Raw genomic sequence first — 27770 nt, 5'->3', positions numbered from 1 at the left:
GAATCTGCGGAAAGGACAAACACATAAACAAACCAACCTACGAGCTTCTTAATTCCCACATCCCAACCAATGGGCAGCCAGCTAGGACAGCTTTCCCCGCCTTCCTCCGAGAAGTGGGCGGTGCTTCGTGATTACGGAGCTGGCGGCGGAAAGGTTCGATCTGCGCGTGCGCGAGGGGGCGAGGCTGTCCTGGGTCAGAGTTCCCAGTTGGAGATCTGCTGCCGCTGCTGCGCCCAAGGGTCAGTATCTGCCAGGTTGAGAAGCGAAGCTAAGAGTTGGGGCGATGGCGAAGGTGAATGCTAGCGGCGACAGCAAGCCTGGAAAGGAGCCGTGGCGGGGTTGCTATTATACCCTCGAAGAGATCCAGAAGCACAATCACAGCCAAAGCACCTGGATCATCCTGCACCACCGTGTGTATGACCTCACAAAGTTTCTGGAGGAGGCAAGTATAAGGGGCTGGAAAGGTGGGGCTGCTGAGCTTGCAGGCGATTTCAGTCCTGTCGAAGAGGCGATGGGGGCTGGAGTAGTTCTGCACGATCATGCACGCTGGCAACTTGCTCTCAGCGAAAAGCTCCTCCTCTGGGTGTTTTGAGACGAGGGATGGACAGATAGATGGGGACCGTTCAGAGAGCAAGGAGGTGCTTCCGTTAAAGTGCTTCCTCGTAGGCGTTTTGTTATTTTTGCTGTTCGTCGAAGTGACTTTCTGATCCTGTAGTGCTTTTGAAGATGAGAAAGTTCAGCTCACATACAACATATTCCATCTGTATCGTTTGTTGCAAAGTAATATTTTATTGTATAACAACACAATTTTGTAAGAGGCACTATCATTGTGGGATGAGCTAGGTGGAACTGGAATAGCTTGGAAAAGCAAGGTTGCCAAATTTATGGCAAGCTTTGCAATGAAACTGTTGTAACCAGATGCTTACAGGCCATTTCTTGCAAGCAATATGACACGGTTCATCCATCAGTTGTTCAAGTATAAAGGGTTGAGTAATGTCATCTTTGTACTAATTAGCTGATTAGAAACAGCCCACGTTCACTTCACTTTCTCCTTTATTCATCAAGGAGCTGAACTATTGTATATTCTAAGATGCTGTATTTAGAACTTGTGTATCTGTACATTGCTATTTCTGAAATCCATAACGCTCCTGCTCCCCTAAGGTGGGGAGAATCCAAATGCAGACAATGCATTTGTCCTTCTGTTTCCGGGCTGTTAACATTTCCCCCCAACTTTTCCTATATTTTCCTTCCCACTAGAAATAATGGGAGAGAGAAAGTGAGCTACACTCCTGAGCACATATAAATTTTGCACAGATTTGGGGGAACCCCAGTGGTTTTGGATCTTTTAGCCAGTAGAACCCTTCAGGGTATTGTGGGGGCAGAGAGAGGTGGGCACAAGATCTGCTGTATCTTGAGCCTGTCTTCCCATCACGTGACAGCAGTGGGCCAAATCTGGGCCTCTTCACTACACCAGTCTTGATAACTGGCACAGCAAGGGGCCCGACATCCGCTCTGACTGGTGCAACCGCCAGGGCTGCAGATGTGTCTGCCATCCCATTAAGTCCTGCTGCTGCTGCCCAGTGGTTTGCATTGCCTTCTTAGAAAGAAGTATGGTTGGATGACTAGCCAGAAGTTGTCACTTGTGGAATGTTACCATATCACAGGGTGGGTTGTTTCTCCAAAGGAGGAAAAGATCATGTTGCATCAACGTGGGAATTGAATTGGAATCCCTTTGCTAGTGCTGTCTCCGCTTTTTCACTTTCCTAGCATAGTTATGTTAAGCAAAGGATTCATGTTGGGGGCTGCAGTGAAGGATTGTTTCAAGAGTATCTGCAGCACTGCAGTCCTGCACATCTTGGGTGGGTTTTAAATAGCAAGGAGGTACAGCTATGTACCTTGGTCCATTCATCAAACATACAGAACCGTTGCATTGATATACACCAGGGGTCACCAACTTTTGGGCCTTCATATGTTGCTGAACAGCAGCTCTGACCATCCTTGGCTGTTGTCTAGGCTGGTTGGAGCTGCTGGGAATTGGAGCCCAATAACATCTGAAGGGCCACAAGTTAGCCACCCTTGACAGAGACCTGCTTACTAGTTGTAGCTAGGGAAGATGTTAAGGTTCATGCCATACAACTATTACAGCCCAAAAAATGACTGCGAGTCAGGGGATTGGGGAGCTCTTAAGGAAGCTTAGGATCTTTCAGTTGTCACTGTTGATTTAAATTAAATTCTATAAATAACTGAGCTGCTGTGTGTCACTTGCTGACTGTATTTCTTGGTACACCCATGTGCACTGATAAGAATATGGTTTAAACCTTCTAGCAAACTTTTTGCTAATTTCCGATCTTGTTCTCTGACAGCAATATCTTGGTTTCAATATTGCATGAAAGCCACCGGTGGCTCTTTCGCCTGTGAAATTGATTTTATGTAGCCATTTATTTCATCAGCTTATTCTGAGAAACTGATTGAAGATAGTATGCTATGAAGACACTTTCTCCTTTTTAGATATATTCTCACAATACTTACTTCAATCACAAAAAAGGAAAAAAGTTGTTTCAAGAATATTTTTTTTTGCCACAGATAAACATAATTGCATCCCTCAGACATTGTGCGTTAAACATGAGGAAGCTTTTCAGGTTTGGGAAAACTGTAGCAAACTTCCTTTATAGTCTAAATTGTTTACAGTAATAGGTAAACTATTGGGACCTGTAACAAAATACTGCATTATTTCTTCACCTTCTGACTGGCATGCTCCTGTTCAGGGTCTCAGCCTGTTCCAGTTCTACCCTTCTCCAGAGCATTATAGGCCAAAGGTCCCAACATGGCACCCATGGGCACCATAGATGGATCTGCCAGGGCCCACTGCCCCTTCCAGTTTTTTAATTGTTAAGAAAAACAAGGGGTTTTGACTTCTCTTTCGTTACATAATGTGGGGTTCCTTGTTTGGGGTTGTATTTTATGTTTTGGGGTACATAGGTATTTTGTCTTACGGAGGGGATTCCAATACCCATTTTTCTTCAGTGAAATGCGTATTTTGTGGTGCCCATAACAGTTTCTTACATTTGAAAATGTGTCCCAATGCTCAAAATGTTGGGCTCTTCAATGCAAGATCCCCATTCATTCCTTCGCAGCTGCTGTTATCAATTTTATTTTACAGCTGGCAGTCAACATTGTGTATTTACTGACTGAGCTTATTCTCCATTTAGTATTCTTAGTTTTTTTTAACATAGTTTTTAAAAATGAAGGGTGAAAACTATTTGGTGTGCTTCTGCCCCCTAAGCATGCTGGCACCTCCTTCTTGTTTCTCATTGGGGCCCTTTTGAGTCCATTCCTCTCAGTGCTCACCACTGAAATGTGCTGTGGAATGATAGTCTAGTTGGGTAGTTGTCCCAAGGCATCTGATAGGCATGTGAGAGCTCCTGTTTTAGTGGGGGGAATACTGTTTCAAGTCTCAAATGTAAATGAGGACAAACTTGTTTGCTCACCCTTTCACCTACCAGGTTGCAATACCAGGAACTCTTCTGACCCCTGTGATCAATAAGCCATCAGCACCAATAATTACAAAATGAGCACCCTTTGGCAAGAACCTAATCTTGACTATTTATGTTTCATATTTGAGTTGAAACTGACCACATTTTGTTTTAATGTCTCTATACTGACAGAAGGGTTGAAGAGTGAAAGGTTGAATTTTTGAAGAAGGAAATCTGGGAGCTGCCCCCACCGCCATTAAAGCTTATAGTTAAATATGTGGATAAACTTTTTTCTCTATCATAACTAAGCACATAAAATAATAGGAGAGCAAGAGTCTTAAAAAAGAAACTAAAATGGTCAGACCACGCCCCAACCCTTCTCAAATTAGCTATATTTAAAAGGTAGTGATATTAACAAATCTTTTCCAAGGATGTTCCCTGGTTAGCCTGTTGTGTAACTTCAGTACCAACACTAGGCACCTGCAGATTTAATATTGTTAATTGGTCACTGATAACTGGCAGCATCCAGAACAAGCCTCCCAGCTCATTTTTGGGAATGAACAGGATTTAGGGTGTGCTGGGTACAGATAATCTGCATTTAATAGGTATTGTCTTAATCTGCCTTTCTCCCTTCAATTCTACATGTATTGCAGGAACTCATAGTGCTCTCTTCTGAGTTTGAACTAACTGTAGCACGTGGTTATGTTCAGGTTCTTTGTGCTTTTTATGCACTGTGGTCTGATTTACATGCAAACTTTGGGGGGGGGGGTGATACTGGATGGGTTGCCCTCCTTTTGAGCAAGGGTTTGGCCTAGATGGCTGTGAAAGTGTTCCTAGATCTAGGATCCCATAACTCTATATAGAGAGTTTGATCACATTGTATCTGTACACTTGCTTAAAAATAAATATTACATTTTGCCTTTACAGGGTGGGGAACATAGGAAGCTGCCTTACACTGAGCATTAGTCCATTGAAGTCTTGATTGTCCTCACTGAGTGGCAGTGATTTAATTTGGGAGCTTCTTCGTGCAAAGCAGATGCTCTACCACTGAGCTTCTGCCATTCCCCAATATCATTCTGCCATGGGATTGGTTTTCTTTTGTTGGATTTAACTGATACGCCACTCTCAAACAGTTCCTACAAAAACTGGTTCTCCCAGAAGCTTATTTGAGGTTCTTCATTGAGAAAATAGGCATTGGAAGACAACTTGCTTCAGAAAGAACAGTTCCAAATGACTAATCTTGGTCTGCATTGTGTAACCGCAGATGAATGCTTTGTTTTAGGGTGCATCTAGTTTGCATGGGACAGCAACTATGCATGGTAAGCAAAGGCTTCAGACCTGTGTAAACTGAGACTGTACAGAGTTTCCCACGCTAAAGTAGACTTCCAGACTAATCAATATGGAACACAAAGCTTCTTGATAGTATGAACTTTGAAAACCATTGGAGCAAGCATTTTTATTTCAGCTTGCATGCAGAATTCATTTTTAATGATGACATCTAACAGAATGCTTTAGATCTGTGCAGCTGCAGAGGAAGCCGCTCGGGCGCCTGAGGTGGGCGCGAGTCACCCATAGGGGCAGGGTGCACCGCAGGGCCTCCAGAGTCTGCCTTCCTCCTCCCACTCAGCTGCCCTACAGCTGGGAGCGGGGAGACAGCGGGCGGACCGTGTGGGCAGTGTGGAGTCTCTGTGCGCCCAAGCTCCTATGGGTGCGTCTCTCCCAGACACATGGCTCGGGTGCTCTGCAGGCCCCGCGGTGAGTGCTGCCCATCATTTTGTCACCCCCCTCAGTGGTGACACCTGGGGCGGGTTGCACCCACCACACACCCCTTCCTCCGCTCCTGGATCTGTGTGTCCTGGCTTCCAGTTGCTCAAGAACAAAGACAGGAGGAAGAGTTATTTTGAAAGGCTTTAATGCTTAGATTACTGCAATACATATGCAAATTGCTGCCTTAAGGCACTTCAGGCAATACACATTGTTAATCCTAAATAGAGCTATAGTGGTACCTCAGGTTACATATGCTTCAGGTTACATACGCTTCAGGTTACAGACTCCGCTAACCCAGAAATATTACCTCAGGTTAAGAACTTTGCTTCAGGATGAGAACAGAAATCGTGCTCCGGTGGCGCGGCAGCAGCAGGAGGCCCCATTGCTAAAGTGGTGCCTCAGGTTAAGAACAGTTTCAGGTTAAGTACGGACCTCCGGAACGAATTAAGTACTTAACCTGAGGTACCACTGTACAAGAAAGGTAGGTGCTGTTACTGGCAAAGCTTTGTTAGTTGCTCCACCACTGTCACTGTTGCACCCCTTTGCTATCCTGTATATAGGAATGGGGTGGACTCCTCTGAAGGCTGTAAGTGTTTATGCAGCCTTTATCCATGCCTGGTAGGTGGAACCCTTTGTTCCCTTCTCTTTTGATTGCTCCTTTACTTAGGTGATGGGGGAGGTGCCTCTGCCTCCTGAGAGGTGGTCAGGACTCCTGAAACATCCCCCTCTGGGCAGATAGAGCCACTCCCAGTATCTGACAGCTCTGGAGTGAGTGCACCACAGAGAGGCTCTGTCAAGCTAGGAAAAGGAGGCAGGGACAGAGAGGGAGGCAGAATTCACGGCTTGGGGACGGAGAAGACGTGAGAAGATTGAGGAAGCTGCCAACCCCCCCCCCCCGCCAATCCTCACTAGCAGACTCTTCGGCATCTGGCAGAGGCTTCCACATCCCGCTGGAGCCTTTTCCTGGGTCCTTGGCCAATCCTCCACCTGATTCAGACAGCCCATTACACTGTATTTCAGCAACATAAGATCTTCATTTGTGATGTAAGGAACATATTTATATTTCACAAAGAAAGTGAACAAGCTGAGACAGGCAGGTTCAACTTGAGCAAAGTTTGAAACTGAAATTACCCTGATGTCACACGGCTGGTTGCTACATTTGAAAGGCAGCTCTCAGTTCATACTCAAACAACTCTAGAAGTCCGTGCAGGCTGCAGTCAAGACTTGCAAACTGTGCAAGTGCTTCATGGTTCCTCCTATTAATGTGTCTTTTTTATTTATTTAAGGTACCCACTTTACTGCTGTCGCACTTTACAAATTTGGTCTTTGACCTGGGTATGACTTACAAGACCACTCCCAATTCTTGTGGGAAGTGTAAACCCATTGGATGTACATTAGCACTCTTGGATAAACCCAGAAAATTTTACACAGAAAGCAAATAAAAAGAAATTAGGTTGTCATTAAAGCCTGTGAAAGTCAGCTGGTGTCTATTATGCTCATGGAAAAACTTTTGGGGAACTATTTTGCTTTTGGGTAACAGGAGCAGGGAACTGTGATCTCTGCTCTGACATATGAACTTGTAGGCTAAGATCTAACATTTAAAAACGACTGCTACAGCAGTGTTGTAAAGTATGAGTGCTGGCTTGCAGACTTGTTCACCATCATTGCGTTTTTTTTTTGCAGTTGTGGCTCTCATAAAAGGTACTTGTGTGTATGCAGCCAGGATTTTAAGAGCTATGTATCAGACTTTTCCCTCTCCTCACAAGTTTAATGCATTAAAAGGTAGTTTGTATGTTTTAGGAGAAGAGTATCTAGTATGCTTTGAAAAAAGAAAGAGAAGGAAAAACTGTTTGTGTAGTAACATGACTTTGCCAAAGTCACTCGTTTATTTGTTACACTTACACCCTTGATATTTTAGTTGTATACTGTGGTACCTTGGTTCTTGACGTTAATCCATTCCGCGAGTCTGTTCAACTCCCGAAACCATTCGAAAACCAAGGTGCAGCTTCCGATTGGCTGCAGGAGCTTCCTGCACTCAAGCGGAAGCCGCATCGAATGTTCAGCTTCCGAAAAACGTTCGCAAACCAGAACACTTACTTCCCAGTTTGCAGTGTTCGGGAGCCTATTTGTTCGACAACTAAGCTGTTTGAGAACCAAGGTATCACTGTACTTAAGATATTTTACAATCTTTTATTTGTGAATTGTCCCACGTACACAGCTACTTTTTGAATAATTTGTATTAGGCAACCACAAGAATTAGGATGGCTAACCTGTGGCCTTCAAAAGGTTGCCTACAACCCCCTTCATCCCCGATGATTGACCATGCTGGCTGGGCCCAAAGGGAGTTGTAGTCCACAACTGCTGGAGGGCACCAAGTTGGCTACCTGTGCCCTAGAGGCTGCTTCTGCTTGGGTTTAAAATGTGTAGAATGGTGGTATTTTTGAGAACATGTTATTCGTGTGTCAAGGGAGTGTCTTTGAGCTGCTATTTCCTTCATCTGCTTTTTCCACTGTTGCTTCCAGTGGTGCTATTGTCTAGTGTGGAATGAAGTGAACAGAGCTCACATTTGTGTTAATTGCTGAAAGAAGCCATTTATCATCCAAACAGAAATAAGTTTCTTATCTTTCCATGTGTATCTAGTGAATACTTTGAATTCCAAGGTGTAACAGGTATGTGAATATTTTGAAGAGATAAGAAACCAAAACATTGTTTCTACACCTGGAAAGATTTACACGTACAGTGGTACCTCAGGTTAAGTACTTAATTCGTTCCGGAGGTCCGTTCTTAACCTGAAACTGTTCTTAACCTGAAGCACCACTTTAGCTAATGGGGCCTCCTGCTGCTGCTGCGCCGCCGGAGCACGATTTCTGTTCTCATCCTGAAGCAAAGTTCTTAACCCGAGGTACTATTTCTGGTTTAGCGGAGTCTGTAACCTGAAGCGTATGTAACCTGAAGCGTATGTAACCCGAGGTACCACTGTACAAGAGTCTGGTGGGGTGTTTTTGCTTTTGTTTTGCTTTTACTTCACTGCTTTTTCTCCATGGAAAATATGTAGCTATTCTGCAGGTTATCTACAATATATGTAATCTTTATCAGTACAAATCATCTAAGGAGACACAGGTCCAAACCTTAGTACAGTTCTTTGTACTAAGGAATGTTGGGGTCTTGGTTTGTGACTTTGAGATCTTCCCTCAGTTCAGAAGAACATGGCCACTGGATCAGGCCCATGGGCCACATATTCCGGCATTCTGTTCTTACAATGGCCAGCCAGTAGCATTTGACAGCACAGTATATTTTTACATCTTTACTTGTGGACTGACCTAAAGATTACTCAGGTGAATGCGTCTTGTGCTGTCAAAGGGGAAACTGTTTTAAATCTGACCATATTTCTCCTTTTCAGTATTTTTAATATTGCTCTGTGCCTTACAATTCAGAACAGGAAGCTTTCTCTCTTCAGTTCCTTCTCCATTAAAAAATGGGTAACTTCATGAAATGACATTTCATGGCAGCTATTCACCTTTTTTTCAGTATAGATGTGCTAATAGGAGTTTGGGCTCATCATCTCTGAAGAGTTGTGTAAGTTACGCTTTGTTGTTCAACCTGTTTTCTGGATTCAGTTTGCTGAATGCTCTGTAAATCCCACAGCAATCAGCTGCAGCGTCGTTCAAGACCTTTGCTCTACTCCTTTGCTTGGATAGTTATCAGTACTGATTCAAGGGCAGGATTTTGTCAGTCATATTTGCACGTTCGCTTTGACTTGCATAATCTCTCTCCAGCATGCACTTCCTTAACCTTTTGGGGATTGACGGCCACATGTAATCTTTGCTCTACACACTTGTGCAACTTTTTGCCCCATTTTGCTTAGTCACTGTGCATAAGCACTGTGCACTTTCTTCACCCAATTATTTTTTTTCTGCAAAGAAACTTGGAAACTTTTACAAGTTTATCACTTTTAGGCAACAAATAATACCTACGCGTGTGTTTTTAGAATGTTGCCAGGGCATCTCTAGACAGGAGTGGTTTCTTTTGAATGGTTTGATATGGGGAAATTTAGAAAGTTGCCTACATATGTGCCTACATACTTGCCTACATACTGCCTTGCATATGTGCTTTCTTTCCCATTCCTCTCGAAGTCCTGAAATGACAAGACTAGGAAATGTGGTTTTGTTTTGTTAGTGTTTTCAACTTCTCTTTGATTTAAGAGCTGCAGTGTCGGTTATGTGTGAAATTAATTCTGGAATAAGATCTTGGCTAAACAAGTGCTTCAAAAGCCTGACTCGTATGAAGTGCTCTCAGGGTTAAAAACATCTTTATTTTTATATAATGAATGTTATAGTACTTAGGTGGAGCAGCATTTACAGGATCATATAACGTGGATTAAGAACTTCACTCATCCCCTTTTATGCAATAAGAATAAGTTAAACACAGGCAGATTGGACTTCTGCACTGGCAGAGGGCCCACTGCCAGTGGGGGAGGCTGGGTCAAACTTCACCGTGGGAGTGCCAGAGAGAAAGAGAGTGCATATTTATTTAATGGTGTGTTTTTTAAACCCTGCCTTTTAGGAAAGCTTTCTCCTACACATGGCTCTTTGTGTGTGTGTGTGTGTGTGTGTGTGTGCGCGCACACACACACACACACACACACACACACACAAAACATTCACAACCACAGCACAATCAATCAACAACAATCATCACTAGGTAAGTTAATTTTAAGACATTTAAAACATAACAGCCTGATAAAACCATAAAATGACAGAGTAGCACTACAGAAACTGCAGCATGATTTTTTAAATTCCTCAGATTATGAAAATGCAGTTACAAATCAGTTTTAATGCCCACAGAAGCACCTGCACAGTTGGGGCCTGCCTGTTCCCAACTGGAATGGAGTTACACAAATATGGTGGCTTGCCAGCCTAATTGGTTTGGTTTTACTGACAAGCATGCTGCTGGCAGTAGGGCTGTGGAAACTCTTCTTAAAGTGCCATTAGACTGATATGGGCGAAAGTGAGGCTTCAAGGTAGCCAGTCCCAACCTGTGTTTCAAAGGAACAAGACACATCTTTGGGGGACTTGATCAGAAGCTGCTGCAAATATTGCAGTTGTAAGACATAAACCAGCCAACAATTTAAAATACATTTTTATGAAGGACAGTATAAAGCTGGATGATTGAACTTTGTTTTAATCACAAGCACAGATATATTCTAGTGGTATTTTCCTTGTGTCTACAATATCTTTGTGTCTACAATATCTACAATACTGATGGTAGTTGCTGGGCAAAATAGTGTTCTTCTGTGTGCTCAACTTTTCCAAAAAACAAGAACCATATGCACACTTGTTATGCATCTAATATTAGAATTTAGGGCCATTCATTGATAGTGATTGGCAGCCAGTTTGGCTTAGAAGTGTACTTTCAGCGGCTCAGGTCAACATTTTGTGCATCTAATGAAGTGGACAATGCATGAAAACTCATGCCATAATACATTTGTTAGTTTTTAAAGTACTACCAGATTCCTTGTTGAGCATGCAATCTGTCGCAGTTCCATTTGTGAAATTGACAGCTTTAAGATGTACTGATACCTATTGGGACAGAAAGCTTTAAAAAACTATTTGTAAAGTTCATGGATACTTATTCATATGTTGTTTTCTTACAGCACCCAGGTGGTGAAGAGGTTCTAAGGGAACAAGCGGGAGGAGATGCTACAGAAAGTTTTGAAGATGTTGGCCATTCCACAGATGCCAGAGCATTGTCGGATACATTCATTATAGGAGAACTTCATCCAGTAAGTGCACTTTCCATGTACAGAATGTGTGCTTTCTTTTACCTGTATATTTCTCCATATTATTAAAACCTTAATGAACATATCAAATTGGATGCTGCGATGCAGTGTTCTGTGTCAAGTTGTAACTTTGTAATTTGGGATTAAAAATGTTTGTGCAGTAAAGCAGGTTATCAGTATCTCCTCCCATCAGTTGATGACTTTTTTCAGTGTATAGTTTATTAGTGCTTCTCTGCAAGTTCTAAGCTATTTTTTAGGTTTTAAGTTTTTTGTTTTAAAATAGTTGGTTCCTGTGTTCAGAATGGATTGGGAAAGTGAGAAATAAATAACAGTTAAGAAGCAAAATAAATAAATAAGTAAAACAGCAATAAATTGGCAGTGGCAGTAGAAGTTTAAAACCAAGCTTGTGATTTAGAAGAGACTGATCTGAACACACATTTGCTGCACTGCAAGACATTTGAGTCCAGGGCAACAAATGTATGCCCTTCAGCAACACTTAATGTTATATCTGAACCAATTACTCTTTGCTAAGATCCCACCAATGCAGTTCCCATAGCTAACCACGGGACTTATCCTGATGGCTATTCATTAAATTCTAGCACTAACTGAAACAGTCTTCAGTTTCCAAAATTCTCTGCACATCACAGAACTTGCCAGTGTGTGTGTGTGTGTGTGTGTGTGTGTATGCATATGCATGCATGCACGCACAAAGGTGCTGTCTCTTTTGGTTGGGTAAAGGACAAACTCTACCCAAGTCCTCTGACACTTAACAGAGGACCTAGGAAATGATCGGGATCATTTATGCGTTTTGTGCAGAGAATTAGTAGTGTTGCCAAGCTATTTCTGCCAGGTATGTCTGCATGGCACTTCCTGCATTCTTTCCTTTCATCATATTTAGTAGGATACACAGCGGTATAGGGTTTTGAGGTTACGTCTCTAAATCAAGACCCTTCATGCAGTTACCAGACTAAAGTTTAGACTGGTGTGTTTGATATTTCTGGAGCTGGTACATGAAGAAATTTGCTTCTGTTTAGCATGTGATAAACTACTGTAATGGGTGTTCAAAGTGCACTGATACTTGCTGTGTTCCATGCAAAAGTACCTTCATGACTTTAGTACTGGAATCAAGAAGCAGTTACAAAGTCCGCTTTTTCAAAAGAGCCAAACAGTTCCTCCTGTTTCATAACACCCCTGTGTCTAAAAGGCATTAGAAGCTTTGTAGAAAACTGATCTTGGCATCAAAACATTGCTGCAAGATTTATTTTTAATAATTTTGTTTCCTTTGCTTTTTTAAAAGTCTTCCACCCACACTTAACTGTTCGGTTATGCTAAAAGATCCGTTATGCTGGAGGACTTGAAAGTAGCTCGTGTGCTACCAGGGAGCATTTAATCAAGCCACAGTAATGTTTATCTCATGAGGAGATAATGTGGAGCAACTTTTCTGGAGGCAAACTCAAAATAAGTTTGGTAGAATAGAATTGGATAAGGAAGCATGTTGAGAATTATCAGCAAATACTACAAAGAAGATAGGTTGCGAAATGCTTTTAGAATGTATGTGTATCCATATATTCACTAATCAACAGGGTGAAATTTACTGTACTAGTTTTACATGTATAAATAACTTTTGGTATTTGGGGGCATTCTACATTGTGTTGCTTATCACTGTTTTTGTGTTGCAGGATGACTGGAAAAAAGTTCAGAAACCAACGGTAAGCATTCCACTTTAAAGCCATCCCACCATATTAATGTTTGGCAGCAGTGATCTGTGTTACGTGCAGTGCTGGCAGGGACTTTAACTAATGTTAAACATCTGCTGCTCCTTCCTGTATCAGCTTGGGAAGAGCAGCAAGCAGGGTGCTGTTGCTCTTGTGTCCTGCTTGTGGGATTCCCAGCAGCCTCTACTGTGCCATAGTGGGAAATATGAGACTGGACTTTATGCGAGGGTGGTCTTATGTTTATGGGGAACAGTTCTACAAAATCTTAAGCATGCTAAGTGCCCTAGAACCAGCTGATGTAAGGCTTTACACAGTGTGCACTAAGAAGGTTCTGCAGCCATTCTCATATGATTGTGCAAAAGGCTATGCACTAGTAGAAGTCTTTGCACAAGTGGAAGTGGAAGAACATCTGATTTCACTCTCCTCAAGCAACATTCTAGCACAAGGCATACAGCAATCCTTCCTTGAACAAGAAGGCACCTTGGGTGGTATTTAGCTAAATAATTCCAGGCTTTCCCTCCTCCATGCCCCTGCCACCCCCAATTCTACTTTGAAGTGTTGGGCAAACCCTCAGGGCAGATTTAGGGGGCATGTGGGGGATGGAGAGGGGAAGAACTTTTTTGCTGCACAAGGATAAACAGTTGTGCTGATGGAACACCCTCCCCTTAGCAATGCTTTTAATACAACCCCTTCTGTGCACAGAAAGGCACATCTGGTCCAGCTTTTAGTACTGAAAAAGGAGTTTGAGTCAATAATTCTTACTTGAAAGCTTTTTCAGATATGAAAATAATACTGTTCAATATTGCAAAGTATTCTAATGCTTACCAATACTGAATAACAGCTGACATTCTTCAAAAGTAGAGGTCTGACCCATGAGACTCAAGTGCTGTGTTGTGCACACTGAAGGGAAAAAAAGTAGATGCCATCTAACTCAGTATTGTTCACATTGAATGGCAGTGGCTCTCCAGGGAATGTCCCCTGCCTTGAAACCCTGAGCTAGTCTGACTTGGTACACGGCAGTCTCGTATCTCACCGTTATGTCAGCCCCTTTATTCAGAATCATGAGGACTGGAATCTGAAATCGTGGAGAAACCCTTCTAGTCAGTTTGGTTAAAATTGAGTTAGGTAGACCATGATTTTGACTGTATATAATAAGGGAGCTTCCTATGGTCCATGAAAGGTTATGATCCAGAGAATGCTGATATGATTTACATCTGAAGATTTTTCAGCAGTTCTGTTCTGCTATCAGGTTACTTTGTCAGGCCTTGACAGATAAGCAGTTCAAATGTGAGCTGAGTGGAAAGTCTCTCCAAATCTTTCTGCATCGCAGAAACTGTTAAGAGGATGCAAGAACTGCCCTCCTGGATCAGGCTTGAAGATCCACCAAGTCCATCATTTTCCCCCTGAGTGGTGGGCAGTCAAATACTCAAGAGACTCTAAGAAACTGTGGATGATGGTGACGATTAATTCCCTCCCATTTGCGCAGAATGTGTTTTCCATAGGCATTTCTGTCTCTGAACATGGAGATTACAATTAGCTTATCTTCCACAAATGCTGCAAGAATAACAGAAAGGATCTAGAAGGTTAATCGTATGAAGTTTAATTGTGGATAAATTGTGTGGCAAGATTTAAGTGAGGGTTGTGTGGCAATTAAGTGATAAATTGTGTGGCAAGATTCCCAAGGCTGAAAAGTGTCCTTGTGGGTTGTAAGATGTTGCAATGAGCCCAGCCATTTATTGTCTAGCTGCTGTATTTTAGGTGTTGACTTTTAAACCAAAACATAGTGGTTTTTTTGCATGGCAACAAGAAGTCATTTCCAAAATTCAGGGAATGTAGCATATACTGCCGTAGCAGCAAGTGAGCACAGAGGGCTAATTATCATGATGAAAGGTTAGATGTGAAAGGTTACACCATATCAGAGGACATCTGAGGAAACAGTAGGTGAACACAGTAATTGGCATGAGTTAGCTTTGTGACAAGAAGGATGGGCAGGAGAGACCAGTTAAGTCTGACTAATGTATTGCTTTGTTTTTCAGGAACCTTACATTACCACTCTTGATTCTAATTCCAGGTATTGTATGGCCTTCATTTAACAAGCCAATACTGTTTTTCTTTTAAAAAATGGTATTCACAGTGCTTTTTTCTAGGAAATTATGTGCTGGTACTCACCATGAAATTGTTACAGTAGGTGTCACACTTTTTAACAAAACAAAACAAAAAGAGGTGCCCTTGAGTTCCCTCTGGAAAAAAAAGCACTGGGTATTCAGATAGGTTGACATCCGGTGACGTTCACTGCTTGTGAAAAATAAATTCACTCACTCAGTGGAATTCTGGTTCCTCCCCCCCCCGCCCCCCGTTTTCCATGCACCCGCAAAATCTGCTTGGAAGCGGTGTCTCCCAACCCTCCTGACAATCTTTTGAGGAGCAAGGGGGTGAGGAAAGAGTGGCCATGTTATGCAAGCGGAGGTTTGCTCGCTCCATGTTGGCTTTCACCTTTACTAAGTAATTTTGTTACATTTTCATGATGCTATTATTATTTTTATTACCCTGCTTTTTTGGCTTAAGATAAAAACAAGAATAGCTAAAAACATAGAAAAAAATCATTAGAAAACATTAATATATACATTAAAAATCTGAAGACAATTGGAAATGGGGTCATATTTGAAGTCTAATGCTTGCATGTGTGTAATTGTTTATTTAACAGGACTAGGCCACATTGTGTTTATTGAAAGAGCACCCTAACTCTGCATCTGGCACATATTTATTTGTTTATATAAAATGTATAGCTTGCCTTCTGGTGCCTGCCTCACTGCTTCAAGCCCACTGTCTCTAACAGACTCATAGAAACTTTCCAGTGCTTGGGTCTTGGGAATCTTAAGTTGCATTTGGAAGGCCACATATTTTGAAAATGTTTACATTATATTTGCTTTTTCCACTCTTACTTTAGGATTACATTTCCTAACAAATGTTTTTAAAAAACTTGTGTAGCTAACTAATTCAGTCGACCTTCTGGATAAAAAGTTCATTTTGGTCTCAGGTTTTTGTCCTAAAGTCTTCAATCCAGCTATATATTTGCTTGCATTTCCACCAGTGGTTCAGAAAAATATTCCTTTGTCCAGGTCATGAATATGAGGAAATCTGTGGCCTCCAGCTGCCAACATCCTTGATAAATTGACCATATTGGCTGGTGCTGATGGGAGTTAGGAATCCAGCAACAACTGGAGGGCCACAAATTCCTCATCTCTATCTTAGCTCAGTGTGACTAAATCTTCATTATAGTTTGCCAAAAATCATATACAACCTTTACTTAGTTGGCTTAACTATATAATGCATTGTATTTCACTTCAAAGTGCTTATGATCTGCTGCTGTCAGATCTAGGATAAAGCCTTAACCAAAAGTTCAGTTTTTCTGAAGTCCATCATATAAAAGCTAATGGATATTTGTATCAAAGTAACTTTATTCTATTCTATTTTTTTTATTTATTGAGTTTTTTAATACAAAAAGAAAGAGCAAAAAACACCGTACATCCTACCCAAACGAAAACACACAAAAATACGCTATTATTTACACAAACATAAATCCTTCCCACCACCACCACACCCCTCAACTTCCCTCCACACACCACGACTTCCTTATTGTTTACGTTCAATATAATCATTGCACTCCTTTAGATTTTGGATTTTTATCTCTTTATAACATTCCTAGATAATGTTGTTCTTTCCACTTTACTCCTTTAATCTAAACATATCAACATGTTCTTTATGGAACAATATTTGACCATGTATTCTTTAAAGCATTGCCATTCTAGTCTTAAGTTTTTGGTTTGTCTACATTCTGATATATCAGAATGTATCAAAGTAACTTTTTGTTTCTTCTAGCACATGGTCCAATTGGGTGATTCCAGCTATAGCAGCAATTATTGTGGCCCTTATGTACCGTTTCTACATGATGGAGTAATCAACATATTGAGAAGCTATAATGGAACAGACTGCTTTGGGAAAGAGAACCAAAAAATGCATCTGAATCTTCACATCAAGACAGTATCTGAGAACAACTTTCAAATTCCATCCTACTCTTTCCCAGAAAGCCAAAATAGGTTGCTTCAGCAATGCACTTTTTAACTCTGCCTTTTACGTAACTGTTTTTAAGTGCTAAAAATTCAGAGGTCTCTTTTATATCATAATGTTCATCAATTAACTATCTGATATTATCACAACATTTCTTAAGAATAAGACCACTGATTTTATCTATGTTATCAGTATGATACAAGGACACTAATGTTTAAGGCTTGTCTGGGTTTTCTATGAGTTGTTCGGACTTCTTTTGCTAAAAAATTAGCAGAGGTTGTGTCTATGCAAATTCCTTCCATTTTTTTTTGCCTTCATTTAGAATTTTCTAATGCAAGGACCCGCTTTCCATCAGTTTCATAGGTATAATTTTTATATTTTCTCCCCCCCCAAAAAGTCATAGTAAGCTTTTGGTATGGAAATGAGACTTAAGGCATATGTATATTTTTTCAATTTAAAACACCGTATTTTTCCGTGTATAAGACGAGCTGTTTTTATTTTTTAAAAAAAGCTTAAATATGGGGGTCGTCTAATAGACAGATAATTCAGATGTTGGATGTGCAATTGTTGACTGCAGCAAGGTCTGCTGGCAATTGGCTGCTGCGGCAATTGGGTATGCAACTGGGGGACAGACGATTGTTGGCTTTGTTGATGCGTGCAATTGGCAGTGGTGGACAGGCGGGTCAGGTCCAAAAAAAGCTCAACAACTCTGGGCAATCTCCCATTTCCTCAGTTTGGAGTCCCCAAAAATAGGGGTGGTCTTATACATGGGGGCGTGTTATACGCGGAAAAATTATGGTATTTCCATGGCTCTAAAGATTCCACTAGGTAGCATGGCCAGTTCCAGCCCCACAATCAGCAGGCCTTCAAACTTGATTCAAAATGTTAACAGAACAATTCAGACCACCACCTCTTCTCCACCCTGCCCCCCAAAAAAACTGTGTGAAAGTGTCTTCTGCTTGCAAAGTGGGATCTCTGGATCAAAGCTCCTGTCCTATGATGACTTGGTGATAAAATATATTGGGCTGTACTAAATGCTGCTGATCGGCAACAGATTTCCACTCACACAATGGAACTTTCCCCTGAACTGTCCCTTGCAGCCCCCTGTGCACCCTCAAAATTTGCTCCATGGGGTTGGCGGACCCTGCAGAGCAAATTTTAAGGATTCACAAAAGGGAAATCCTGTTGTAGCAGTAAAACTCCACGTGCAGCATTGGAGGCAACCCATTGCCTGGCCTACCTGAAATTTTGTAAAAGGAGCAAGAGGGGAAAAAAATATCCAGGAAGGAATTCCACATAGCTTGTCTGAAGTAATTATCTACTCTCTCCTCCCCCCACCTCTCGCTATTTCGGAGGGGCAATGCAAATTGGGGTGGGGAGCCCCGTTGTGCTTGCGGAAGTCCTTGCATGGGTTTCCACTGGTTAGATTAGTTAGTTGAATGTGGGCCCTGTCTTTGATTTTCCACTGCCTGTGTAAATTTCTTAAGTCTAAATGAAATAGTAGAGCTATTTTAATCAGAATCCACATAATTGTGCAACTCTTAATCATCTTGCTTAATTATCCTTAATTAACTTGATACCTGTCTCTGATTTCTGTGTGATTTCCATGTCCTGCGGAATATAAGTAAAAACATATGTGACTTGCCTGTGTCTGTTTATTTTGATGAAATAAGGGTAGTTTGCATCATGTGCCCATTTTTGTTTCTCTTACCTGCGTGTATGTCACTTGTTAACAACATTTGCATTGGTCACATGGAAGATACTCCGGAATAAATTAAAATGTTTACTTTTTTGTTGTTGTTGTCCTTTATCACCAAGTTGTACCATCCATCCAGCCTCAAGCTCAGTTGATAGTAATGTAGTAGTTGAATGGGTCATAAAGAAATATGAACTGTAGCTAAAGCAACTGCTTTATGACTCCAAAATAATACTGAATTGGCCTAACAATGCATATCTAGATCTGTACTAACAAATGTTTTGTGGAAGTGCTTTCTCTACCAAAATCTAGAAAATTTCTATTTAATAGCGATCACAGGGGGTTAATATTTCTAAGCCGATCTTATAGTAGGAACACCATTCATAGCCTTGCCGAGTGAAGGCCTTTCTGAGCATACCCACAGGCATCTGAACTCTCCCCTTGTGCAAACTAGTGCTTCCACTTTTAATTTCAACCATTTCAAGAAATTATCCCTGGATGACCTAAATGCTATTACCGCTTGGCTGGTATTCAACTCTCATTTAAATTATGGAATAGGTCTCTTCATTTCAATGGGTCTACTCTGAGTAAAGCTTAGTTGAATACCACCTCGTATGTTTACAGTCTTTCATATTAATAATCCAGAATCTTCCAGCCTACTGTTATCATTACAATTGCTGATAATGTTATGGGAAACAGCCCTTCGTCTGAGAACATTTTTAATATAAAAGCTCAGAGAATTGTGGGAACACGTAGTTCTTCACTACTGTCAATGACACACTCATGTTTCTCCTGTCCCCTTGTGTAATAACATACTTTGGCCTTTTATGTGTACTTGGTGTGCACCCAACCCACTTGCATTCATTAAAAGCATTTCCACCCACTTCTTATTGGAAAGCTTTAGTATTGGATTATGTCTTTGAATGCAATAACCAGTCAAACCTGTTTTCAATCTCTCTGGTTCCAACAACTTTATAGCAACAGAGCCAGCGTTTTCTCCTTGTACTGCATTATTTTCCACAGCTGAGAATAGAAAACACAGAACAGGTTTTTTGGAGCAAATGTACACTTTCAGAAGACATCTGAAGGCAGCCCTGTACTGGGAGGTTTTTAATGTTTGATGTTTTATTATATTTTTATATGTATGGAAGGCACCCAGAGTGGCTGGGGCAACCCAGTCAGAGGGGTGGGGTATGATGATGATGATGATGATGATGATGATGATGATGATTATACACTGTATTTGCATTGACAGCAAGACCAAACACCTTGATTTCAGCTGTGTTCACACATTTATACTTTGTCTGGTGCATTCACACTGGTTAGGGAAGCAGTGTACACACAATGTTACTCATAATCCCTATCTATCCTATATCTATTCTTTCTTATGAAATACTGTGTTTTCTGCAAATCACCTTTGATCAAAACTGAAGGGGGAAAAAAATCTAGCTACTTTTAAAACCAGTAATGTTTCTGCATAGTATTTCTAGGAAGTAACAATGAGCTATCCTATATTCCTTGAATACTTCTCAAATAAATAGGTTTATTTTAAAGCACTTCTATACCGCTTAATATTTTATAAATCTGTAAGTGGTGTCGAACATGAATACAATAAACAATGTCATTAAAACAAGCATAAAATGCAAAACCAGTAAAACTAGTATAAAAGCATATAAAAGCAGGAATCCAGAGAATTCAAATAAATAAAAACAGGGTTCAGTCTTCTGGATCCTGATATGTCTCTACAAGACATCTGAAGCAACTGATGGTTACTGCTTCACGTATTGAAGGGCATTCCATAGTACAGGGGCAGATATTGCCACACAGATATCTCTGAAATGGGGCAATCTCCTTTAGGTCAATATGGAATTTGTTAATTTTAAAATTTGCATGTGCCATGCTTCCAGGGTACCTTGTTGTTGTTGTTGTTTAGTCGTGTCCGATTCTTCGTGACCCCATGGACCAGAGCACGCCAGGCACTCCTGTCTTCCTAAACCTAAATCTTCCTAAATCTTTCAAAGATTTCAAAAGAGGTATGGAAATGTTAACTCATGAGGTACTTTTAGCATCTTTTTTGAACTGTGGTGGTCCAAAGGCACTGAGAAGATTGTGGTCTCTCTTAGGACTTAAAGCTTCCATGCACCTAACTTTCCTCAGCCGAGGTAATATTTACATAATTTGTTTTGGGTATGAAAATATGTCAAACCCCAGAAATGGCCTGAAGAAAAATATAACACCTCCCCGCCCCAAGAGAGACAGACAAACAACGCCCCACAAAAAACCATGCCCACAAAACATTAAAATAAGGCAAGGCTTGTTGCATCACAAAGAAACAACCCAAAAAGACTGGGATCGCCACCACTGACAGCATCCCCATCAGGCTGACCTTTATATCCTCCCTCCCTCTAGCACCAAGGCAAAGTGGGCTGGTTTGGGGACTTCCCTGAGCAGCTACAGCCATGCAAGTTGATGGTCTCTACAGACTCAGTGGAGCCTAGTCCAGAGGAAAATGCCTCCCAGAAACAACAGCCTCTTGGAGGTAGCTGGAGTCTTCATGCTAACTAGTACCAGAACCTCTCTCTACTCGCTCTCTTCCAGCCACTGTCCCCCATGCTTGCTTCTTGCATTCTTGGCTTTTGTTTTGGCCTCTGTTGTAAGTTGCCTGGAGGTTTATTTACTTTTGTAGACGCTGACTAATAAGACAGATATTTAAACAACACGTGCACAGTTGGCTTGATTCCCCCCACGATATTTTCAAGTACACAGTGCTTCTCAGTCATTGCCAAACAACCTCTGTCATCCTCCTCAGCTGAAATAGCATACGATCCAGTATGTCGAGGCAAAAAACCAGGATACCATTTTCCGGTAGGCGGGGGGCATACTCCCCTGCGAGTCACGTGACCTGTGAGACATTGCAGCCTGAAAAAGTGCTTTTGGGGGGCCCGTTAAGGTAACAAAGGAAATGGCTCTATGCCAGACAGCAAATGGGTGCCTCCCCTCCATCAACTTGCTGGTAGTTAGAAAGACAAAAGCCAGAGCTCTTTGTGTATAAGGTAAAAGCTGGAAGCAAGGCTGTGAAAGCAAAGGATCAACGCCATGCTTGATTTCTGCCTGATTCCAAGACTGTGGCTATGGGAGAAACAAGACCCTCTTGGGGTGTTAATGCTGTGAGCCCTTCTCTTATAGTCTCAGGTTGTATATACAGTGGTACCTCTGGTTACGTACTTAATTTGTTCCGGAGGTCTGTTCTTAACCTGAAACTGTTCTTAACCTGAAGCACCACTTTAGCTAATAGGGCCTCCCACTGCAATTTCTGTTTTCATCCTGAAGCAAAGTTCTTAACCCAAGGTACTATTTCTGGGTTAGCGGAGTCTGTAACCTGAAGCGTATGTAACCCGAGTTACCAGTGTATGTGTAAATATACCATATACCATAAATATATCATAAGGACACTACAGTCTCCACTGTCCTCATTCTGAGGAAAAGGAAGCCTGGCTCAGCATCTGGAACACCTGGAATCTTCTACTGCTCAGAGACTGGGGTGTTGCGCAACAATATTTTGCTAGTATTTCCAAAAGCTATCTCAATCCTGTCTCAGCCAAGGACAGCAGCACCATATCATTAGCATAACACAGTAAGTTTACTTTAGAGGACACGATCGACACAGGAAAATATATATATCTTTGCAGTCTTGAGAAAAAAACCATTAACATACAAATTGAATTTTTTAAGAAGAAGAAGACACCCTGGCTTCACTGTTCTTGCAATAGGAATTATCCTAGAAAAGCTTTATTGTAGTGATTATTAGTATTACAGGAGACATTATATGACCCCAGTTTCTATAGGTTTTGTTCTGAGAAATAAAACAAACCATCCTCTCCCTCTTGCTTAAAAAACAACAAACAGAAACACATGAATGCAGCCAATTCCACCCCTTTGTTATAATTACAGCTCACATTTTAACATAACAATGAGCGCCCTCTCCTGACTAAATATTTAACTGAAGATTATAAATTAATGTGTGACAGTAGTATTTATTTTGGAAGTGCAATGACTTACATCTAAGACAGAAAAATGTTGTGTAGAGGGGAAAGCTCATTTCCCCTCTACACAATTTTTAAAAATAAGAGCAGAGTTCATCACATTATATTTCATAATAACAGAGAAATATAGGGCTGTGCTACAGATCAGTTCTCTTGGGATGTGTTGGGATGGTTTAATTTGTTGCTGATCTCCAGTTCTGAGAAACCCAGAGCCATTTTCCTCCTCTCTATTCTTTGCATTCATACAACTCAGAGCATAATGATGCTTAAAAATGGACCCTGTTAAAATGCTCATTAACTAAAATGAAAGTGTCCCCCAATCTGTTATATTTTGATGGCTTAGTTGTAAAATGGCAACATTCTCCCTTAAAAGTGTGAAAGAAAGATTTCTCGTTACAAACCAGATTGGTCCCAAAATACTATTCCAGATTATGTTTATGGAGAAATAGAAAATGAAGGGAAAGAAACCACAACAAATGGCAACCAAGATTTCCTTCAGCTTTTTTGGCAAAGAAATTGTGATTGCACAATAGTTCTTAGTAGCCAGGGTTTTCAGACAGCAGTGCCAGCATGGTAGCCTCTTATTTAATATGAAGATCGGGAAATGGTCTAGATTAATTGCTGCAGTATAGAGAGCCAATTTCTGTGTCCTCAGGGGCTTACTACATCTTCTGTCCTAAGTGCTGGGATTATTCAGCTTGCTCATGTGTGGTGTGGTTCTGTAATAAAGTTGGCCACCGCCTAGCAATGAAGATGAAGCCTTGGTAGTACAAATCAATTGATCGGGAAGACAGAAGAACAAATGTACTTTCTTAAAATAGGCAGACTGTCAGCGAATGGTTGGAACAGGAAGACTGGGAAGTGTACACTCAGTCTCATCAGCTTCTATCCGAAGAGGAGGAGGGGGAAGTTTCACTCCCCTTGTCTACAGCAGTTTTAGGAGGAGAAAGTGTGAGAGAGATGCTATATCTTTCGAGGAGGAATTGCCTAGTTACAAGATAGTGGAGGGAGAGGGGGAGGGGAGAGCGCAACCAGCAGAGACCTCCCTGGAGAGTATAGGGGATCCTCCATCTCTACGGGCCCCTCTGTCCCTCCACATCCTAGAACAGAGGAGGCAGAGGGGTGGGACTCCTGGGACTTCCTGCTGGCACTCAGGATGTTGTTGGGGATGGAGAGGCGGGGCTCAGAGTAGCCAATGTCTCTCTTTGTGTGGAGACATGGATTCTTGTCGTGCAACCAGATGACTGAATAAAAAGGACTATAACATACAAACTGCTTGTTATTCTTTCCTTTGATGCTACCGGAGGGGGAGAGGACTCTCCACACCTGATACAGACCAGCCGTGATCTTCTAGCTTTCTGCCACATGCACGAGTAAGCAATCCAATAACATCTGTATAAAATATCCACAGAGATGCCTTGCTTTTTATCTTCACAGCTGAAACTGGGCAAAATGTTTTAGCACAACATAGCTGAGATCTGGTAGGATTAGTGGGGTCAGATAAACATGCTTCTTGCCCAGGATACGTCTTCTGGACCATGTCCACCCATCCCTGTTCTAGGCAGATGGAACAACGGTCTGACAGTATAAGGCCGTTTCCTATTACAGTGGTACCTCGGGTTAAGTACTTAATTCGTTCCGGAGGTCTGTTCTTAACCTGAAACTGTTCTTAACCTGAAGCACCACTTTAGCTAATGGGGCCTCCTGCTGCCGCTGTGCCACCGGAGCACGATTTCTGTTCTCATTCTGAAGCAAAGTTCTTAACCTGAAGCACTATTTCTGGGTTAGCGGAGTCTGTAACCTGAAGCGTATGTAACCTGAAGCGTATGTAACCTGAGGTACCACTGTATGTGCATTATTCTGTTGTTTATATCTGTTGTGGATTATGTAGTCAACTGTCTATTAGGATTATACATAAGCAAAAATATTGTGTTCCTTATTTTAAAATGGTCTGTTTTTCTGATCGGTAGAGAAAAATGCAATTGAGGGCTACAGGTTCCACATCACTGCTTTAGCTGGACCAGCTATTCTGTCACTCCAAGTGTCTGTCCACGAGAATGCAAACTGCTGAGTTTCACAGGCCTCTTCATCAGGCTTGCATTCAACATCTTTCCCCGCCTAAATCCTTTCCGATTAATTTGTTATGCAAACATTTGCATGAGCATATGCTGTGTTGGAGTCACTGCACATGAAGAATGAAGGGGAGAAAGAGTTTTGCATTTCTAACAGTTAGTCCTCATTAAATGTTTATGAAAATACATAATGTTTACAACAAATACATTCAATAAAGATAAAAGTGCGGAGGATCCTTGTGAATTTTTAATCTGCAAATAATGAAAGTTATTTGAATGCCTCATTCCATCATTAAATATTTAAACAATTTTCTTGTCTAAATGTCAGCGGTAATTAAAATCATGCTTGACTTTTAAATGAAGCTATAAGGATGGCATCTTCCCTCTTAACAATTAATATTATTCGGGTCTGGAAATCTAGGACCAAAGACCCAGAGCCACCTGCACAACTGGGATTTTCTGTACCTGTGTCCCATCAGAAATTCTTTTGAATTTCAAGACATTTCAGGGAAAAGATTCAGTGTCCTCTCATTGTGGGAGAGTGTGTGTAAAACAAACACGTACATACATACATTTTTTTTAAAAAATGATATTTATACTCTTATTAGGCATGAGAGGCTCTGAAGTGACTCACAAAAAGTTCTCAAAATAAAAGTGGTATCTGAGTTTCCTGCCCACAGGACTGGTTTTGTCCTCCAAGGCAAGAGAGAAAGGCTGAGCAGCTGGATCTCACTCAGTCATAATATATCTGTGTTGTACCCAAGAGTGTCACTCAGCTAACAGTAAGACTTTCATCTATGAAACAGGGTCATGTGTAGCAACTTTCAGCAGGTTCCCAGGTTCAGTCTTAGGCACTGGCAGAGGAATGGGGGGGCAGGGGGGCCACTGCCCCGGCACCATCGGGGAGGGGGGGTACCATCGTGGCCACCCCCCGACACGCGCTGCGCACCCCCCCACAGCGCCGGGTGCCACGCCCCCGGGATGTGTGCCAGCCACGCCCCTGCCTGCGCTCCGCCCCCCCCCCCCCCCGGTGCTGGAGCATGCAACTTCACAACTGGTCCTAGGCATCTTCAGGTAGGACTAGATACCTGTGAAAGCTGCTGTAAAAGTCAATGCAGATAATACTGAGCTAAATGGACCAAGACAGCTTCCTACTGTGTACATTCCAGCTCTCCGTCTTATACAGCCCAAGGTACCTCTTGAAAGCTTCTTACTTGTTTGGACCAAAGTTCTGCAGTGTCCTTTCCAGACCAATTTTCTATTTTTCGTCTTTCATTACAGGAGCCCCCCGCCCCACTGAATTTGTGTTATTGCATCTATAAATGCCTATGAACTTAGCCAACCAAAGCTCACAACACAGCGATTTCATGGTTCACAAACATGGCAGATACATCATTCCATATCAGTGTCCTCCTCCCTCTATTACTGGCCCCCTTTTGGCACATGACATTAAACATTGGGAAGAATATGGGTGCACCTCAGTCACGCAGTTGCTCAAATTATATATGGGTACACACACACGACATACCATTCAAGGAGGAAATATACATGCATGCACAACGCACACATACTGAGCTATTTCAGACATCGAGGGATAAAATGAAAATGTGACAAGAATTCTTGAGTTCTGGAGTGGTAATAGCAGCCTGACTCAATGAAGAGAAAGAGCACACCTAGGCACTTTTTAATTCCCACTAATATATATATAGAAAATAATTAAATTCAAGGCTGCAGTGAAGATAGACTCACCTTAAGCAGATTTTTTTATTAACATACTTTTGTAAACTCTGTGGCAGAGTGCTGATCAATGACACCAGGAGTTTACCATATTTTAATGAAATTGTTTATGACATAGATTTCTGTGGCCAGAAGGTACTTTGTATGGTCAACTTTAACATTTATATTTGGCACAAATGTCTATTTGCCTTGCCTTGCATAGTATGAGAGAGAGAAGTAATTATTCTAGAATAAGGAGGCAGTGTTTGGTTACAAGAATCAGTTGAAGGATTCTTAAGTGAAAATAGAACCACAGCACATGAAGAATTTGAGTCTAAACTAAACCACTTCAGAGATTAATGACTCTATCAATAGGTCTCCTCACAACATGCTGTTCCAAATGGAAAATAAAATTAACTAGGGCACACCGTGTCCTGAAAGGATCTGTTATGATTAATCCTCTTGCGGAAGAAACTCCAGATGGAACTGTTGAAATTCACCTTAGATGGGATGCTTTAGATATATGATGGACTTTCCTTAGCAGGAGTTCTGACAGACCATCAGCATTGCCCTTCTGGTAAAAGAAACGTGCTATAAACTCTGTGGTCAGAACAGTGAAATATGTTTCCTAGCCTAAATGACTCCTATCAATCAAATGGAGAAAAAAATTGTGGCTAGCACATAGCTTTTTTGTTACCGGTTGAGATTTATTCTGTTCCCCTTCCCTTGGCTTGCTAGCAGCCATCCTGAATCTTTATAAAGGTTGAGAAGATTGCTCCAAGTTGGCAAGGAAAATAAAAAAACAAAAGGATGTTGAGACTGAGGATTTTGTTGGTGGTGTTGGGAAGGAATTCTATAGTTCTGGATACCATTCAAGTGCAGAAGTAATCCACATCTACACAACAGAGGGGCTATGAAGAAGCAAAATATTGCTCTTTATTCCTCTTGTAGCTTGCTGTTTGAGATTGCCTGAGCTTCTACAGGCAGGCTATAAATTCTAAAACAACAAAAGATTTAGTATGAGAGTTTAGTAAAGCCTAAATAATAGATGATGGGACTGACTGTATATACTTTATCATACGCTAGAGTGCTACAGCAGTCTCCTTACTAAGCTGAATGGTTTGGCTTGCCTGAACATCATGCACCAGGAGTGGGTGTTAAGTGGAAGAAGAGGCTTGTGCAAAGCCTCCCTCACTTGTGCCAAAGCAGCTCTATTCACGTTGGTGTGAAGGATGCTGCAGCCACAGTGGGGGAGAAGGATTTGTGAATGGATTTACCTGTTCCTCAATCTGTTGCAGCATCTTAAAAAACAGAGACATCACCTTGCCAACAAAGTTCCATTTAGTTAAAGCTATGGTTTTCCCAGTAGTGATGTATGGAAGTGACAGCTGGACCATAAAGAAGGCTGCTCGTCGAAGAATTGATGCTTTTGAATTATGGT

At 41.5% G+C, this 27770-nt stretch overlaps 1 protein-coding gene across 1 annotated transcript; it reads left to right on the top strand.

Moving 5' to 3' along the window:
- Window positions 1-154: 154 nt before the first annotated feature.
- On the top strand, window positions 155-18588 carry CYB5A (cytochrome b5 type A). Its single transcript, XM_081014330.1, has 6 exons — window positions 155-442; window positions 10894-11022; window positions 12699-12728; window positions 14771-14805; window positions 16614-17480; window positions 17543-18588. Exons 1-5 carry the CDS (start codon window positions 284-286, stop codon window positions 16690-16692), a joined length of 432 nt encoding a protein of 143 aa, XP_080870456.1. The 5' UTR covers window positions 155-283; the 3' UTR covers window positions 16693-17480; window positions 17543-18588.
- The last annotated feature ends 9182 nt before the right edge of the window (window positions 18589-27770 follow it).

The sequence above is a fragment of the Podarcis pityusensis genome (genome assembly GCF_964106645.2).
Source record: "Podarcis pityusensis genome assembly, chromosome: 7".
NCBI lineage: Eukaryota > Metazoa > Chordata > Lepidosauria > Squamata > Lacertidae > Podarcis > Podarcis pityusensis.
Note: the sequence above shows the minus strand (reverse complement) of the source record. Positions and strands in the feature narration are given on the sequence as shown.